Below are 19974 nucleotides of genomic sequence, written 5' to 3'. Positions count from 1 at the left end.
ACCACCCGACTAGGAAGACAATGGCTAAAAAGAAGAGGCGAGAAAAAAACGAAAGAGAAGTTGGTGTGGATGGACATACAAAATACGTGACGAACAAAAAAGCCATCAAATTTATTAACACATCAATAAATGGAAGACAATCGTCTAACTCCAACTCCTTAATGAAGGAGATACAAGGGGACAAGTTGTTGAGGTGAGTATGAAACTCCTCCAATTTGTAATGACAAGTGAAAGGGAGAAGCCCCTTGCCACATAGTCAACCTTCTCATAGATAATACCTTGGAAGGAGAAAAAGGTTGATCTTAAGTAGAACTCCACCAAAGAGGTGATTTTATCACTAACTTTACATCCAACAAGCTCAACGGAGTCAAGAATAAGAACCTTGGTGAAGAGGGAGACTAACCAAAATGTCATCACTTTCCAATTTAGCACCATTGATGAAGTTGACAAAATGGGCAAAGTCCTTGATGAAAGAGTCAAAATCACCCACAAGAAGTAAAATTAACTTCACGGGGAATGAAGCTAAAGAGAAGGTGGGTGCCAATGGTATCAACAATGGGTCTAAGAGGGGCATAGACATTGTGAATCTTGAAGACCCAACAAATACTAGGGGCGAGACTTCTTTGTAAGGAAGGAGGCAACTCTCAATGGCCTCATCAACTGAGGAGCCACAAGATGGCCGCTCTAATATTTTCGGGGATCTTGGAACACAAATTGTGAGCAACATTTTTATAGCTACAAGTGTCTAAAAGAAGGTCTCGCATCTTTGAGATACTCTGGCCTATTCATAAAGAGCTCGGTGTTGCCTTTATCAACTTTGGAAATAATTAGGTTATTAATGCTCGAAAGAGTTTGTAAAGGCAGGAAACTTGGGAGGTTTCCAATTCCTAAGGCCAACAACACAATCTTGTCTAACCTCCTCGCCCACCTTGGAAGGAAGAGCACAAACCACATTTTCAATTTCAATGAGAAAATTGACAAAAGGATTGGGGCAGAGAGTGGGAAGCAAGGGCATATCCAAGACCTTCTTAAGGAAGTTGAACGTGAGAGGGTATAAGACAAGACAAGAGTGAATAACCACTAATTTAGATTCCCAATCATTAATCAAAAGATGGTTGGAGGGAGATTAGTTGTTATTAACCCTTTCCAAATGAAAATATAATAAATAAGTAAATAATAAAAGGATAATTGTGGCTATGAAATGGTATCACAATATCAATAAATTAATAATAACATTAAAAATATATAAATCATTAATATAAAATGAAGTTATAAGGAAGCCCTAATTATAAACTGGTCAAGAATGAGGAAGAAATAGTTTAATATAATTCATTTAAAATAAAGAAGACATAATTATTAAAACTATTACATAACACATAACAAGTATATCCAAAGTCTAATATATTAGCTAATATTTAATTATTATTACCAATACCAATCTATAATCTTTACCATATTCAAATCATAAGAAACATTCACATATTATAATATTATAATTATTTAACAAACTAATAAATACATTATTGCAAATCGAATCAAAAAATACATAATGTATGAGTCAAGAACTTTTGCTTCTAAATATATATATATATATATATATCAGTGTAACCTGGGTGCGTGCACCTAGGTCAAAAACCCATGCACTGGGTGTATGTCCCTGGTATGGGTACACTACGCACCCAAGTACCCCCACTGTAGCCAAAACGCGATCGCACCAAACAGCGCACCCAGGTGGGACACAGGGACACAAGTGCATCCAGGATGCAAGGGTACAGGGGTAGGCGGTTGGGTGCATGGTCAGGTGCACACAAGCGGTGCCCAGGGTGCAGCCGACGTGTTACATGAAAAGTCAAAAAGAAATTAATTTTTTGCTTTTTCTTTTTATTGTTTTTTTAAACCATGGGAACTTTTTTTATTCATATTTGAACAATGAATGTTGAATCTTTCATCTTTGTCATTTGACACATTGATATTCGATGGTTGACTTACATGGTACACTATACTATGTATTGTTTATATTTTTCATTTATCATTATCATTGTTATGTTTAAAAGTTTTAGTATTTATAATTTTACTAATTTCATTGGTCCTTGGTAATGGTTATGAAGTTCCAAGTTTCAAGTTTGAACTTATGCTTCATGAATCGCATTTCAATTTTCTATATTCAACTATATTTGGTATGTTATATTAAAGTATCATTTAATAATTAGCATTTTCAGTCATATATGTATACTATGCAAGCTCCCCCCTTTTTTTCCCGCACCCGAAACTTGTCCCGACGTCGCCCCCCCCACCCCGCGCTGGGCTAACACTCATATATATATATATATATATATATATTGGAAAATACAAGAAAGGGATACATTTTCAATATCTCCTTTGGAAAAGGAATAAAATGGGAGGAAGGAAACAAACATTTATTCACCTTGAAGTGCTAAATAATCCAAATAAACAAAAGATGTGATAACAATTAAAAAAAAAGGAGCTACACATATAAGGGAGAAAGTAAATGAGAATAAGCAAAGAAGGTGAAAAAGAAAAAAATACATCACGTTGCTGAATGGATGGGGGCATACATTACACTAAGGAGCACATAATTAGCAGCAAATCTACGATAGGAAGCAATAATATCAGATCAGATCTGAAATACAAGCCAAGTCATCTTTATTAATAAATAACATATACATAGCAAAACAAGAGTCAGAAATGGCAACAGAGGGAAGATGTGTAAGTGAATAGAAAGTATTTCCAAAGTTATTAATGGATAAAAATATTTAAGTCTCCCCTTACAAAAGATAATGTGTAAGTACATAATGAGGTGAGTATTTAGTATAAGGTACATATGTCATTCAATTTTCAATTATTATAAATAAATGAAATAATCCACTTCTATATCTATATACATATAGAATTGCTGAATTTCATGATAGACATAGATGTTATTATATTAACAAAGTTACTTGATATTTTGTGAAAGAATCAATATGATTTCTTATGTATTTATATCCCAATGGAATATATAGATGAATATGATTGTTAATATATGATCCACATATAACTTGGTGGAGGGCATTCATTGTGAATGTCATGGTATGATCCAAGTATAACTTGGTGGAGGGCATTCGTTGTGAATGTCATGATACAATGCAAATATAACTTGGTGGAGGGCGTTCTGAATATTATAGTAAAATCCAAGCGCACTTGATGGAGGGTATTCTGTATGAATGTTATAATATGATCCAAGCATTCTTGGTGGAGGGCATTTTGTATGAATGTCATAATATGATCCAAGCATTCTTGGTGAAAGGCATTCTATATGAATGTCGTAATATATTCTAATCCATGCTCAATGGAGAACATTCATTACAAATGTTAATTATTCAAATATTAGAGGCATATTTGATTAAGTCCATCATAAACTTGTTCCCACATACAAAAAAGGATAGAAAATTGTAGTATATTTGTTATGATTTTCTTCTAATTATTATTGTGTTAACCTAACCCTAAGAGTAGAGGCATTACATTGGAGTGCAACACAAGGAGAAGGGAAAGTGATTGGGAAGGACAAAAGAGCAATTTGAGTAAGAGAGGAGACCACGCAGAAAGGGGCAACCACATGCAAAAGAAAGACAAGAGAAAGAGGGGAAGGAGGCGGCATAACAAAGGGAGAAATAGACTTTAAAGAAGACTCGTGACACAATTGAGGGGAAAAAGAAGAAATGCACGAGCCAATGCTACTTAGTTCATAGACGGGAAAGGGAAGGGTACAAGGTAGGCAACCCTTGCAAGAAACGAAATTAGAGAAATTAATGCAACCAACAAAAGAATACACGTGAGAACAACTAGACGTGAATGTGCCTAGATTTGGAGATGAGTTGTTAAAGACAAGAGGTTCCTGGAATGTTGGCTCCAAAGAGACATCTAAACCCAACTACTACAAAACAATCCTCTGAGAAGGAGAACAACTAGCACCACATTCACAAACGAAGTTGAGACCAAGAGAAAAAATGACCAGTTGGACAGACTTGTGCACCTATGAGAAGGATACATGACGAGAGGCAGGGGAAGAAGAATAGCGATAGAGACACATCCACATCACGAGTGTAATGATGTTCGAGAGGAAGGAAATGATGTATCCTATTCGATCCCCTTGTTTTTTAGGATTTCACATCACTTATGGAGCATCCATACCAATCGCATTTTATCCCAAACTAGTCTGGCACTATTTGAACTTATCATTGGCTCCACTGGGAGGTTGATCAATGCTTTGAGCACGGACTCCTACCTCTACTCCTAGAGCTTGTCACCCCGCTTAAGCAAAACCCATGGATTCGGCTAGACACCACCTATGCGAGAGCTTTAGGACTCCTATTGAATGATTTAAGCAAGCATAAGAAGAAATTCTTTACTTTGTTCTTGAAATGCCCTTATGCCTTGTTCTTCTCTCAACTTGTGGAAACCCCCCATGTTTTTCCTTTTCGTCTCCTCTCTCTCTCTCTCTCAACCAAGGAACCAAGTGCCTTCCTCTCTAGACATTGGCAACAAACTTCCCCATTTTGTGTAGCCTTGCATTGACCACTATGCTAATTCTCCTCCCTAGCAAGGATCTTCTCCCACGTATCATTTCACTCATGCGGATGCATCTCTCTGTCACCATTCTTCTTCCTCTAGTCACATATCCTTCTCACAAGTGCACAAAACAGTTCAACATGGTTGTTTTCTTCTATGTGTCACCCTCACTCGCAACAATGGTGCTAGTTGTTCTCGCTCTGAAAGGATTGGCTCACAACAGTTGGGTTGTCTTCAACGAATCATCTCCGAATCTTTAAGGTACGTCTGCTGCTAGTTTCTCTCATGTGCATTCCTCTATTGGGTTTATTAATTGCTCTAATATTGTTTCTTGCAAGGGTTCCCTCTATTATGCCACCTCTTTCCCCTCTCTCTCCTATCTCTCTTTCACATGCCGTTACTCCTTCCTACTCAATCTCCTCTCTTAGTCAACCAACTCTTTGTCTTTCCCCCCATCTCTTGCCCTTTTCCTTGTGTTGCACTCCACCAACTTCCCTACTCCGACCATCTTTTGATTAAAGATTGGGGATCTAAATTAGTGGTTAACTTCTCTTGTGTCGTCTTAGACCCTCTAGCATTCAATTTCCATAAGTGGGGTCTTGGCTTTGCCCTTGTTCCCTACACTCCTCACTGAAATTGAAAATGTGGTCCACACTCTTCCTTCTGAGGTGGGTCAGGTTAGAAAGATTGTGCTATTGCCCTCAGCATGCAAAGCCTCCTAAGCGCAACATTCCCAAGGCTGTGTTTCTTTCCCTTAAAAATCTTGAGCAATAATGACTTAACTATTTCCAAATTTGATAAAGGCAATGCCACAATCATTATGAATAGGCAAGACTATATCTCTAAGACTGTAATCCAAGATCCTTAAAAGGTGGCTATCTATGGCTCATTGTTTGATGAGGCCACCACGGGGTGCCTCCTCCCTCTCTTTTTATGGGGTCCCCAAGATTCACAAAGCCAATGTCCCTCATAGACTAATCGTTGATACCATTGGCTCACCCACCTACTCTTTAGCTTTGTTCCTCATGAAGTTAATTTTTCCCCTTACACGTAATTGTGACTCTTCCATCAAGGACTCTCCATTTTGTCGATTTCATTAAAGATGCCAAATTGGAAACTAATGAAAAGTTAATGACTAGATTGCCTCTTTGGTGGACTTGTGCTTAAGATCCACCTTTTTCTTCTTCCAAGGTGTTATCTATAAACAGTTTGATAGTGTAGCAATGGGCTCCCCCCTTACACCCATTATTACCAATAATTACATGGAGCACTTTGAGGTTAGCTATGCACTCTTTTCCTCTCAATCCTAAGTGGTGGACATGCCATTTCAATAACACCAATGTGTGTTAGCCTCATGGTCTCGACAAACTGGAGGAGTTCCATACTCAATAACTTGTTCCCTTGCATCCCATTCACCAAAGAGCTTGAGTTGGACTTTTCAGCCAATCTTTGATGTGATACTCCTCAAGAAACTTGATGGCTCTCTTGCTTGTCGAGTGTTCCACAATTCCACCCATACCGACTTATTTCTCTATGCTTCTCATTATCAGACTTACCAAAATATTGGGAATCTTAAAACCCTAAATTTGAGAGCCCTTTGTATTTGTGATGATAACAATGTTAACCAAGAGTTAGCCCATTGTCCTAAAGTCCTCAAGATCAATGGGCATTCCAACAAGAAAATCTCTAAAGCATTTTAGTGATCCAGTTCTTTCCATTCTACAACTAGGCTCATCCCTTCCCAACCTTTGGCTCCCCTAACTTCTTTCCTCCCTTTTATTGAAGGCATCTTCCACAAAATCTCTAGAATGCTTCTCAAAAAGGTGTGTTGTGTGCCTTCAAACCCTTGCCAACCCTTAGAAATCATTTATCCCTTCTCAAATATTCTAGAGACACCTTTTTGAATCTAGTGTTCATAAGGCCTCGTGCTCTTGTGGTTCACCCTGCATTAGTGAAACTAGTAGATCTTTTGTCACGAGAATCAAGGAATGGTGCCAACATCCAGCATGAGCGGGTTCTTAAATCTGCCTTGGTTGAGAATTCATCTTTCACCAAACGTCACATTTTTTTGGAAAGCACTCAAATCTTGGTCAAAGAGGATAATTTCTTTAAGAGGAAAATGAATGAAATTTTCAATCACCCCTCCAATCTCAACCATGACAAAAGGTGCACTCTCAACCTTCCTCGACATCCTCTTTTATCCTCCCTCAAGAACTGCCATCATCCTCCCCTTTGACCTCTTCCTTCCCCTACATTTCCCTATCTATGCCTCCTTGCTACTTGTTTCTTTTAAATCCCTACTCCCTTGTGTTCCCTGCCTCGCTCTAGCGTCTCTCCTTGATTTCCCTCCTTTCCCCTAGTTTGTCTTTCCTCTTTCCTGGTGTGCTTATGTTTGTCCCACCCTCTCCTCAAGTTCTCTTTCCGCGTCTTCTCATCCCTTCTTTTCAGCCTTCATCTTCTTGGTCGTGTGGTGGTTCCCCTCCTTTGGTCCCTTGTTCTTGCTCTCCATCCTCCACCCTCCACCCTAGGCCCCCCTTGTTTTCCTTGTTTTTTTCAGTCCTTTGCATCTTTTGGTCATGTGGTCTATTTGTTGGCTCATTGGTGCTCTTGACTATCTTATGCCTTTTTGTGCCTCTTCTTTAGTTTTGGTTTGGTTGTCTTGTTTTGTCTTGTTTTTTTCCCCTTTTTGGTGCACTTTGTAGGTGTGATATGTCATCCTTATTTACAGACACACATATTTGTGTTTATACTCACTCACATATACGTGTATATATATGGACGCACTCTAATGTATGTATGTATATAATACATAGATACATACATAAATACATATAGATATATATTTACATTTATTGATTTATATATATTTATATACTTTATTTTATATATATTATATTTTGTTTAATATTTTTTGGATTGTATATTTATATATCTTTTATTTTTGTTTATGTATCTATATAAATTTATTCATTTATTTTGATTTATTTACATATTTTTGTATATTTTAATATATTTATAGGCCTAGATATAAGTTTATTTATTCATTTATTGGCATTTGTACATTTACTTATATTTTTATTTTTATTTTTATATATTTGTATGTTCATTCTCTTATTTTTATATATATTGATTGATTTCTTTATTTTAACGTTTCTATATATCTTTTATTTCTTGTTATTTATTTTTGTACATATTTTGCTTTCTGACCCTTTGCTTTTGTTTAGGTGGTTTGACTCTTCATTGGTGGTAGCCTTACATTTTTGGCTGTTACATTTCATTGTTTTCCTCCTTTTTTCTTTATGTGTTGTCTCTTCATTTGTGTGTCGTTTTTCCACGCTTTCTCTTCTTTTTATAGAGCCTTGGTCTGCATTCTATTATCTCTTTGCATTTTTAAATTCTCACATCCTGATGATGGATCATGGAGTATGATCTGAAACATTTTTGCTAAAAATGTGCAGACAGTTTTTGCAGATAACAGTAACATTACATCAATTGTGGAATTCTGCTATCTCTAAAACAATCACTATTACACTCATTTTGCTAGATAAAATATTATCATAAAGAGGGCCTCATTCACAAACTGTGAAAAGATTTCTTACTACTCATAAGAAACATTTTTAAAAGGTCATAGGACTCGGCAAACAATTTTCATGACACAGATTAGACACCATATTTATACTACTGAACATATCCATTTCCTTGGCCATAAATACATTAATAATGATGGAATGATATAGTAAGTTTAACATTGTATCCTCAATTTACTTGTTATCTCTGGGAAAAACAAGATATAGAATGTTGATAAGAGACACACCTAAATTAGATGCCAGCTCCTCATTCTCCCCAGACATTGATTTTGGTGTTGTAGGTGGTGTTGACAGGCCCATTCCAGTGCTTGCAACTACCTTTTCTGGAACAGATATCTCTTTGGCAAAAGATTTTTTTGTTTCTGTTCTTTGACCTTTACTCTTGTCATCAATGTCATGTGTTTCTTTACATGTAGGAGGCTCCTCTGTTCCCAGAGAATGTAGCTCTGACCAGAGGACATCCTGTTGAACACAAAGTGTTTCGCACTTTGAGATGTCTGTTGGTTCTATTGGATCTATTATTGTTTGAGCATCTTCCACAGAAATTTCACCTAAGGGCACTGTTGTCGCAGAGACACTAGAGGATGAAGGTGAAGCACATCCAATGCTCTGCAATAATTCTGACATCTGAACGTCCATCTTATCAAAATCAAAGGGACCATCCATCGGTAGGGGTGGAAGAACACTGCTAAAATAAACTCCCATGAATCTAAAAGTATTTACCGGAAAAGACTATTTTAAAAATTAGACTAGAGCTTTCCTGAGTGCACTTGAACCAATAGAAGTATTGAATACTTCCAATTCTGACAAACAAAAAGCTATATTTGTAGAAAAAAATAGGTTTACACCTCTAATTAAACCTTACTCTTCTTCCAAGGGTGTTAGCTCATGGTTTGATGAATGCAGATGATGATTGCATATCTGCCTTTGGTTGCCCTGACAATCAAAGGACCACATGTTCAGCTTTTACACTTCAGATATAAATCATATCTGACAGTATACAAAGATATTCTTTACGAAAATAGATACTCATATGGAAGCTCAAAAAGTAATTTTTGCGTGCAGAAAAAAGCCATTTCATTTATCATTTGGGAAGTTCAAGGACTGAAGGGAAAATGGGTAGCAAATGCTAAGAGCTTCAAACCTCACTAAAGGAGAACGCTGTATGCGTGGCCTTGGTACCATGAACCTGGTCTACATTTCCAATAAATTATTTTATCAAAATTACAAACCTTGCAATAAAAAAGATAAAAAATGCTTGAGAGTAACTGATATTAAACTAGTAGCTCACCAAATGGTCGCAGCCAAGTTCTAGCTTTAAAAGGTTGTGGCCTTTCACATAATGTGATTTCATCACGACTGCTAACATGAGTATCTAAATCTCTGCATCAATAAGAACTAATTCATCTCAAATTTGTATATCTATTTTTCATAGCAGAATAATGAAATAATATTCTTCTCAATTCTATCGTTCTAAACTTCAAAGTGAAAAAAAATATCACCTGGTGCTTTCATATCCTATATCATCAAACTCCATGTACTCAAATTCAGAAGTCTCGGGTAAATTTATTGCATGAAATGGTGCCCTGATAGCATCTGATAGCAGATTAGCATGAGTCGTGTGAAATACTCGTTTAATTTGAAGTAAAGTCTCACCACAATCTTGATAGAGGTAGGTAACTTTCTTTGAATACACCCTCACTACACCAAGCAAGAGTTGCCCTGAGAGCCTAAGAGCAATAGGAACTTTTGAATATATTATGGTGTCTGCAAATTCCAACAGGAATACAAAGTTTTATATTTCAGAATAAAATGGCGAGTTTTTATGTGTTATTTACAAAACAGCAATTTAATGTTTATAGCCACACAGGCACGAGAAAAATAAATATGTACTGAAAGAATAAAATTAGTAATTTAGTAAGACAAGAAACCTGTGTGATTTGATAATCAACCTAGTTAGTTCTATGATTTATTATATGTTTGACACAAACATACTTGCAGTTGCTGCATAGCCAAATATTACATTAGTTTCTACCAGAAAAAGGTACCATTTTGTACAAATTGTGGAGTGCAGTTCTCTGGAAGAAAATCATCATGCAAGAGAAATATTAAAGCAGGTACGAATTCATTGTTATTTATGTTCAGCTTAAGACCATGCCACTGGTTTGCCTGGGTTTACAGGCGGATCTGGGTGCAGTTCATACCCCATCCAGATCTTGAACACATGAGGAGATTCAGCTATGATGTGGTAAAACAACTGTGGGTTCATCCAGGATAAATCCAGCAGAACACAGAAAAATACAGAGCAAACCAGCCCAGAAAATATATTTATGTTACAATTGTTTTTAATTTTTCTATTAATTTTTAAACCTTGACTTCGCATTTATTGGCAACTTGAGTGTAGACACCAGATTTAGGTGCACTGTGGACAAATAAAGTGACTGCACTTGATTCATGCTCTTTGGGCTCAAAATCTTTGATGAATCTTGCACCAACAAACCACTAGATATCCTTTTCTTGCCTCGATACATTTTGTGCACTTCCAGAAAATAGGTCTTGTTGTGAACTTTTGATGACATGTCACTGGTATTCATTAGATCTGTATGCATAGCCTGAACAGGGACCATAGCTTAAAGCCAGGTTTGGAGCTGATTAAGCTGGAATAAACAATTCAATTTCAGACAAGCCAAGCCCAGATGGAATTAATACATTAATATGTTTTCACCTATAAAATACTTTCATGCATTAATATGTAAATGTTATTTTTAAAAATTATAATCATATATTAATATATATTAATGTTACCCATATATGTAATCCCACTCAATGCTATAAAACTTGGCAAGTTTCTATATGATAAGTGAGTTACCCAAGAACTCCCCAACGAGTTTTTATAAAACTTGCAAGTGAATGCAAAAATTCATGAATTTTATATTAAAATTTAAAAACTTGTCCATGCTCAAAGTTTATTTTTCCTTGCTTGCAGTTATAAAAATTTGATTTTCATTGAAGTAAAGGTTTCCCCCCAAACCCTTGCAAGGAGCGCTACCCCTTGACCTCACTGAGGGCATTGCCTGAGACACTCATGAGGGACACTAACCATCAACCTCATTGGTCTTCACTATCAAATCCCTGTTACTTGGCATTGGTGGTTGTTGCTTCTTGTTGCTTATTTCATGCTCTCTTTGGGTTTGAGTTTATGGTAACTATTTCCATATCAAGTTTTCTTGGTTTTTTTTTCATTTCATTTTGCTATTAATCTTCTTTCACTATTCTTTAACACTGAATCTGAAACAATATTCTATACCGCCCAATTTTGGAACAATATTCTTTGTTTTGTTTTTGTTTACATATTACTGTCAAGAGTTGAGCATATGAAATACACACACAGATAAATTTGATTTTTCTTTCCAAGACACATGAATTGGGTCAGGTGCCCCCAAATAATTTAATAGGAAAGCCTTTTTTTGGCCAAATGCTTATAAAGTTAATAAGTGACCTGAGATAGAATTGAACTCTGTTTGGTCTGTAATTAATAGACACAACTTCACTCAGTAAGATGATAATTATCCAATCTTTTGGTTTCATTTTTAGGACGGTCTTTCTTTAAAAAAATCTTATCTTAGTCTGTCTTTGAAGATGACCCCTTTGAGTGGAATTTCTCTCTGGAGGAAGAAGGTTCCATATCTCTAGCCTTTTTATAGGCTTCCTGTGAGGTTGTTGAATTAAATCCATGAATCAATCCTTTAAGAGGTCTTGCATGACCATCCATGAACGACACTAACAACTTCCTTTGGGAAATATCAATAACCAAAACCCAAAGTCTCTAAAACTCTGCAATGTAAAAGTCCACTGTCCCCCATTGATTAAGTTGAGCAAATTCCTTAAAGTGTAATTCGGGATTTTTTTGTCAAAGCACTTAATCAACATCTGAATGAAATCAAGAGAAGAGGTAATCTGATCAAGGACCAAGGTAACCATGCCATGGTGTCACCACTCATATGCTAGCTTATCCAAATGTAATGCAGCAAAATTTATGGCCTCGTCTTCTAGCATTGGATTCAACCAGAAATACATTTCCACTTTTTGTACCCATATCCTAGCAGTCATCTTATTAGGTTCATCAAAGTACAGTAGAGAAAGTTCACTAACTTTCTTTTGTAAATCGGAATGTTGTCCTTTACCCCCTGTCCAAGGCATATGTTCCAGCCTCACATCCGTGTACTCTCTAAAGGTAATGGCTTCCATAAACTCTTTTCCTCCACTTTCCCCATCTCTCCTAAACTAAGTCTGCAACTCATTAACCTGTGCCTCCTATCCCTGTTGAACTAGAAAACAGCGTTGAAACGTGTTTACAATGGGTGTCAAACATATTGTTCTTGTTGGCCTAGGTACCTGTTTGAAATTATCTTCAACCTATGATCTTCCACGGTTCCACCAATCGATCCATTATGTATTTCATTTTTTATCACATTTTGACCTGCATTATTTCCATCATTGTTTCCACATCCATTATTCCTTGCATTATTCACACCATATCCATTATTGTTCCTACCTGCATTCACATTAATGCCCATCTATCTCACCATCATCTGAATTAAAACATCCATTTATTGATTTTTCTCTTATGCTTTTTGTTGGGCTAATCATTGTTCCTATGCTATGGTGTCAAATAACTGCAGAAATCTCTTCACCAGATCTGTAACATTCCTATCACCCATATTATCAAAACCTTATTCAGCTGCAATAAATTGCTCTTACTGATTTTCCTCTTCGTCTCATGCATTTAAACGTGCCCTAGTCCTCCTCAATTTGTAATGTTGTGTCAACGGTTGTATCCTCCAATCTGTCATATTATTTCCCAAACTTTATTACCCACTAGGGTGACAAGATTCACCGCTCTGATACCATAGTAAAGACCCACGCCTTCTTTGATAATTTTTTTGATCCTTGTGTCTTTGTTATTCAAACAAACAGTTTGCTTGTAAAGGTTTTGTTGAGTTTTACTACTTTTAATATGAAGAAATTGGTTGTTTGTTCAATGTTTTCAATGAAACAATTGCATTTATAATAATAATAGCCAATTGGAATCACACAACAGTAAATCGTATAACACATTTAATTACATTCATATTGTGTTGAACTTTAAACATCTCAGCAAAACGTCACAAACTGCTCATATCAGAAGAAGACCCACCTACTATATAGAGGATGCCACATTGTCTGTTGTGCACACGGACTCCTATAGGTATATACGGCTTCAGCAACTCCAACAGTGAACACTAGTATTCCCTCTTCAAGATAAGTCAGCCGCACATGCTCATGGTTGTCGTTTAAATAAGGGGAATTCCAGATAACCATGTTCAGTCAAATCTACCAATATGAGTGCCTAGATTCATTACTTCCAGGTTAGCTACCAGTACAACCAACAATGGGTTCCCATCTCAGAAAAAGAATCACGTCTACAATCACTAGTTCGTAATCCCCCCTTTTTGGGACACATTTAATTTGGCTTATGGGAGCTTAATGCAGTTTAATAAAAGACTCAATTTAATATTAAAGGGGCATTAATAAGAGACAAAATGGGAAAAAGACAAGGAGACAAGGTAGGGGAAGCTGAAGAGTCATGGCATGGGACAATAAGAGGAGAGATGGTTTCATTTGGATATGTTTTGTTTTATCATTTGGATTTGATTTTTGAGTTTCTCTTGGAGAAACATGGGGAGAGCTTTCTGATCAGAACTTGAGGACAATACCCTTCAAGCTTCTTGGGTGGATTGGACGTAACCCCAATTCATTAGCTGCAATGGATTTACATCAGAATTCACATCTGAGGTTACAGGTGCATATCTTAGTTTCTTTCCAGTCTGACTATTGACGTTGTATTTAAGATTGGATTGGATGCTATTAATGTTATTGTGTTGCTGATGTATAATACAATAACATATTTATGAAAAATTCATATGAGCAACCACTGGTTAACGTTGTTGGATTTCAATGCATAATTTATATGTTTATATATTCTAAAAACTTTTTGTGGGAAAAATTTTGGATAATATCCATTAGGAGGGTATAGTGGTATCAGAGCCTCGACCCTGCCATCCTGTTGGGTCTAATCAAAGGTTTCGCAGTTCGGAATTTTAAAATTTGAATTGGGAAATAGATTGTACAAGGAAAAATTATATTACCAACATTTCTGAAAATTATATCGAGGGGTTGGCAAAGGTTTTTGCTGCTACATTCTCAAGAAAATATTATAGTGCCTTGAGATATATGTTAACTACAAATCATAATATTTTTTCGTGAATGAAGCCTTTAATTGGGAGCATATATTTCTGTAAGAATTTGTCTTCGGGAAAAATGACACCAAGATCAAGAAGCTCAAGAACTTAGCACGGTATGGACCAACAATGTCTGATCATAATAACAATATGAAAATGAATAACTGATAAATACACACTAGAAGTGCCTATATATAAAGGCATCTAGAATGACTAGTAGTCAACAAAATGATAAGCCTCACAACTAAGTACATGTCCACCAAGAGTGGATTATCCTCCATTGAGCACAGGAGTTTGTGCGATGATGAGAGGATAAGCTTACATAGGTGTATCTCGTAAAGAGATGTTGTAAACACCATGTGCTCAATTAGAGTGCGAGCAATTGTGTTGTCTACATTGCAACTCAATTGAATATACAAACTCCTGTGTTGTCAACAAGACAACTCATATGACTATGCATACTCCTAGGTGTCTACATGACAACTAATATGATAATGCATAACCTAAGTAAACTTAAGTGTAATAATAATTAATTATTTACACTAACACCCCTCCTTAAGTGCAACTTAGGGGAATGCACTTAAGCTTACAAAAACTATGATGAAATGCATGGTGGGTCCTGGCTACTAGGCCATGTTAGGTACCCATGTACAAATGCAATGCTCTACATACAATGCGATGCAATGCAATGCAATCTCTCTAAAAATGGAGAAAGAGGGAAAACTATGGGAAACCCCCCCCCCCCAAAAAAAGAGATGAGTACAATAAAGAGGAGAAGAGTGATGTGACCCCCCTGGTGAAATATCCCGCACCCCCAAGAGATCTCACAAATGAAGATACTTGACCTCAGTGAAGGGCTTGGCAAAGATATCTGCAATCTGCTTTTTTGTAGGACAATATTGCAATGTAATGACCTGCTCATGAATTAGCTCTCTGATGTAGTGCATATGAACCTCAATATGTTTGGTCTGCTGATGTTGAACTGGATGTTTTGAGATTTCAATGGCACTCTGATTATCACAATGTATGATTGTGGGTCGAGGTATGTCAAATTCAAACTCCTCAAGAATATGCTATAAGCAAATAGCTTTTGTAGCCGTAGTGACAGCTCCTCGATACTCAACCTTAGTCGATGAAAGAGCAATAGTGTTTTTCTTTTTACTTTGCCAACAAATGGGGCCAGAACCAAGATGATACATGTATCCTAAAGTGCATTTGCGAGAATCAAGATCACCTGCATAGTCAAGTCTGTATAACCCACTAACTGTAGTCCAGTACAACTACCACAATCATTAAGTTTTGTTCTCAACTCATTCACCTTAATGATAAAATCTTGGATAGAATCAAAGCTCTTAGGATCTAGGGAATAAGCTCATCTTCAATCTTGTAGACATCCTCCTCAGTCACTTTCCCATATAGGTTTTTAAGGGCATCCCAAGTTTCCTTGGATGTATTATATTTTATGATTTGATGGAGGATCTTGTCATCAACTCCTAACCTAATGAGTCCTAGGGCTTTCCTATCTGTTGTTTCCCAAGCACAAATTTCACTTTGAGATATTTGATCACCTGTTGGTTTTGGAAAAGATCCATCTGCATATTGAGAAACTTCTTCATTCATCAATTCATGTCATCTTTTAACTAACCATGTGGCATAGTTATGTGGTGTTAATTTTGGAATCTTAAGGTTTCCCATAATGCAAGGAAAGAAAGATAACAAGAAAAGAGGAACACAACACCAAGAGACACCCGCCCTTTTCACTCAATCAAACCCCGCCCTCCCTCCACCCCCACCCCCAAAATGAATGCTTTAGGCACTTAATACGCAGTGCAATTACAATAGCCACTTGCCAATTTAGGCCAAAGTGGAATTTTGATTTTGCTATTTACAACCTCCTTTTGGAGTTCAAATCTGGTACTTAGCAATGTAGCTCAGTTGTACAACAATTTTGAAGTTTGATCAAAGCAATACAATGCAAAAAAGGACCTATTTCTAAAAGTGGTATTTCTATCCACACAAGCCTATAATTTGATTGCAGATCTGGAAAGTAGACAAAAATTTATGCACTTTCATAAAAACAAAACTTGATTATGTGTCTAGATGAGCCCGTACGAAACATTTGAAGTTGCAAAATGCAAGATTGGACAGGTACAGTCGCCAAAAACTAAATTTTCTGACAAATCCGTGCCACCAATACCAAAAAATAATAGCACCACTAAAAGTTCAGGAAATTCTAGCCAAAATAAATAAAAAAATTGCACCTGATTTGAAGTCTAGATGACTGAGATATGGCCTCCCAAAGTTGGACTGTCAAATCAAAACTGCATATGGTGAGGGCTCTGCCCTAATGACGTGGCAAGTTACTATGTGGGTGATTGTGTTGATCGTACATCACTGACTTGTTAGCCGCATCGGAGCTAAGGTGGCACCAGGAAGGAACTTGCTAGCAGGAGCTATTGGAGAGGTCGCCCGTGCCGGGAAGCAAAAGTCGACGGAGTCGTTGGATGGTGGTTGTAGCGATGGTGTTTGCGGCGCCAAGGAGTGAAGGAGGGGCCGGTTGGCCAACAGTGGGTGTGAGACTTTAGTCCCACATTCACCGTATGGTGATATTTTGTATGTTTAAAAACAAAGGGCCACAGAGGGTAAAATGGCTTAGAGGCCACCAAGAGTGATGGCTTTTTTGATTTGTGATGTGTCCGTTGTGATTTGAATGTAAACGCTGGTATGTTGGATGTGTCGATTGGTTATGAGGAATATGCCATGGAATATGGAATATTTCGGTCGTGGGTGCCGAGGTTTGACTGCCCGATTTGCCTGCAAAAAATGCTCTTTTATAGGCCTGATGGCCAAAAAATTTCGAAAAAAATGCAGATTCGAAAAATGCAGAGATGCAAATGAAAAAATTGCAGATCTGAAAATCAATTGCACAGATCTAAAAGATCATACCAATTTCACAAATCAGGCCTTTGGGTTCTGGTTTGCAATAAAAATTTGCCTCATTTTTTACTATAGCCTAGAGTATGCAAATTTATAGTCAAAATTCACTAAATTGATGCTCCGGACACAATGGTGAGGTCCGCTTTGGCTCTAGACGCTCCCAATAACTACAGATATTCTGGATTTGAATTGTGGCCCTCCGAGAGGTGAAGAAAAAATAGTCTCCAATGGCTATGAAATGAAGCTCCCTCAACTCTGATACCATGTAAGAATTTGCCTTAGAGCAAAATGACACCAAGATCAAGAAGCTCAAAGAAGCTCAAGAACTTAGCACAGTATGGACCAACAATGTATGATCATAATAACAATATGAAAATGAATAACTGATAAATACACACTAGAAGTGCCTATATATAAAGGCATCTAGAATGACTAGTAGTCAACAAAGTGATAAGCCTCACAACTAAGCACATGTCCACCAAGAGTGGATTATCCTCCATTGAGCACAAGAGTTTGTGCGATGATGAGAGGATAAGCTTACATAGGTGTATCTCGTAAAGAAATGTTGTAGACACCATGTGCTCAATTAGAGTGCGGACAATTGTGTTGTTTACATGACAACTCAGTTGAATATGCAAACTCCTGTGTTGTCAACAAGACAACTCATATGACTACACATACTCCTAGGTGTCTACATGACAACTAATATAATAATGCATTAACCTAAGTAAAGTGTAATAATAATTAATTGTTTACACTAACAATTTCATCTACAAAAGTTGGAATTTATAAAGTTTGAAAAATAAATTCAAATATTAATTGGTAGTAAAGAAGGCTGAAAATAATTATATTTTGTAGGTTCAAGACATATGAGGTGTTCAAAAGGAAAGCACTGTAAATCCAACTTTGAATGTGGCATAGGTTTCGAGGGATTAAAAGTTGTCGTTAATATCGAAAAACGTTAACATTGAAGTCATCTATAGCATAATAGAATCATCAAGGGAAAGACAACAAATGTATCGTGTCGAAGTTTGATTTGTGAGTTTGTTGGAAAAAGGAATTGTTTGCCTTCATCACTCCTAGGTAAAAGTACAAAGTTGTGTCACCTTTTAAGCTGACTCATCAGAACGACTGAATTTAAGTATTTCTATCTAAAAAAAAAAATTGAACATATGATCTAGATAAATTAATTCTAGCTAAGTTATATATGGTCTAACACTTTTCCAATTGGAAATGTCTATTAAATACGTGTTCTATACTAGTTTGCATCTAATTAATAAAGAAAAAAAATTATTTCAAAAAACTGATGTTTTAATAACTCTTACTATTTTTTATGATATTTTTTCAATAACTCATAAACACCATTTTATAGAGCTCAAAGTCAATAATATTCTCATATAGAGTTTATAGTGTTTTAATTAGATATAGTATATTGTAATTAAAAAATTCTACAAGTATGTATTTAAACACTCAAGAAGATGTCGATTTTGAGAAAGAAAAAAATATCAAATCATATCAAAAAAATTAAAAATCATATTGATGTTCTAGAAGAGAGTTCTCTTCTAGAATGTATAATTTTTCTTTTGGTTAGAATAGATTTGTTCTAAAATATGTGGTGAGAGATGAAAACTATTGATTACAAGTGAGTTGAAATTTGAATCATTATAAAAGATAAAATATAGATCTAAAGCCAAAAAAAAATTTTATTGTTCTAGATATATATCTTATCTATAACATAATCTAAGATCTAAGGGAAATAAGTTTATTTCCATTTAGTTTTGTGATAGGAACTAGACCCCTAATTTTCAGCACTAAAAAATTGACTCTAATAATTAGAAAAATATATTAATTCTTATTCCAAATAACTATTTAAAATTATAATCCTAAACTTCATCTATTTCTACACATTTCATTAGTTTACTTCATTTTCAAATTCTAAATGATACTACCAATTTTATGTCATTGAAGGTGAACAGTTATACTTTTGTTAGCCTTGTCCTTTGTAAAAGGGTGATACAAGTTTGTGCTTTTGCCCTACTTTAACACTATTTGATATTAGGCTAAATGATTTCATTGCACTATGAATGAATCTATTTAGTGAGATCATGTGGAACTCCATGCATTCTATAGAAAGAAAAATTCAGTAATGTTGGTGTAAAGGCTTCACGCATTAAACTCTATGAGGTGAATGTCATATGCCTTCAGAGACTATGTCGAGCTAATTTGGAGTTCTAGTATCTAAGCGTTTCTTTGTGGAGTTAAACAATAGCAGAGCATTCGTCATAAGTAGATGTAAGGAATGAACAATTAAGAGAAAAATCTGACATGTGTCAAGAGAATCCAAAACCTAGTAATATAAAATGAATGAATGGGATAGGTGACGTGCAGAGCTGTCAGTGTCAACTACAATCCAAGCATTGCCCTAGGTGTAATATGTGCTAAAATGTACACTATTTTGAGTGTTACATTGAGTTGCCTCATACATTTCATTGTTGGAGGATGGAAAGCTACACAATATGTCAATCAAGTTTCCTTTATCCCATGTGTTAGTTCCATGGAAGTCTATCATTGAACTCTAGTTCCAAGAAGAGGAAGGAATC

The 19974-nt window shown here is 36.1% G+C and overlaps 1 protein-coding gene across 8 annotated transcripts in view; it reads right to left on the bottom strand.

Annotated features, from left to right (window-relative positions):
* LOC149578410 (uncharacterized) overlaps positions 1-19974 on the bottom strand; it is a 92090-nt gene that overhangs the window by 15958 nt on the left and 56158 nt on the right. For 3 of the 8 annotated variants that reach the window (XM_089828940.1, XM_089828945.1, XM_089828981.1), the window contains exons 2-6: positions 9659-9923; positions 9448-9539; positions 9301-9350; positions 9022-9092; positions 8384-8844 (exon numbers count right to left, since the gene is read on the bottom strand). In XM_089828940.1, the coding sequence (XP_089685066.1) occupies positions 8384-8844; positions 9022-9092; positions 9301-9350; positions 9448-9539; positions 9659-9923 (939 nt within the window). Of the gene's footprint in view, positions 1-8383; positions 8845-9021; positions 9093-9300; positions 9351-9447; positions 9540-9658; positions 9924-19974 lie in introns of those variants that run through there. The other 5 variants (XM_089828957.1, XM_089828950.1, XM_089828964.1 and 2 more) reach the window with 4 other exon arrangements.

This window comes from Cupressus sempervirens, chromosome 1, assembly GCF_028749045.1.
Source record: "Cupressus sempervirens isolate cs-2001-9-10 chromosome 1, ASM2874904v1, whole genome shotgun sequence".
In the NCBI taxonomy this organism is placed as follows: Eukaryota; Viridiplantae; Streptophyta; class Pinopsida; order Cupressales; family Cupressaceae; genus Cupressus; species Cupressus sempervirens.
The sequence above is the reverse complement of the archived record's forward strand: the minus strand, read 5'-3'. Positions and strand labels throughout refer to the sequence as shown.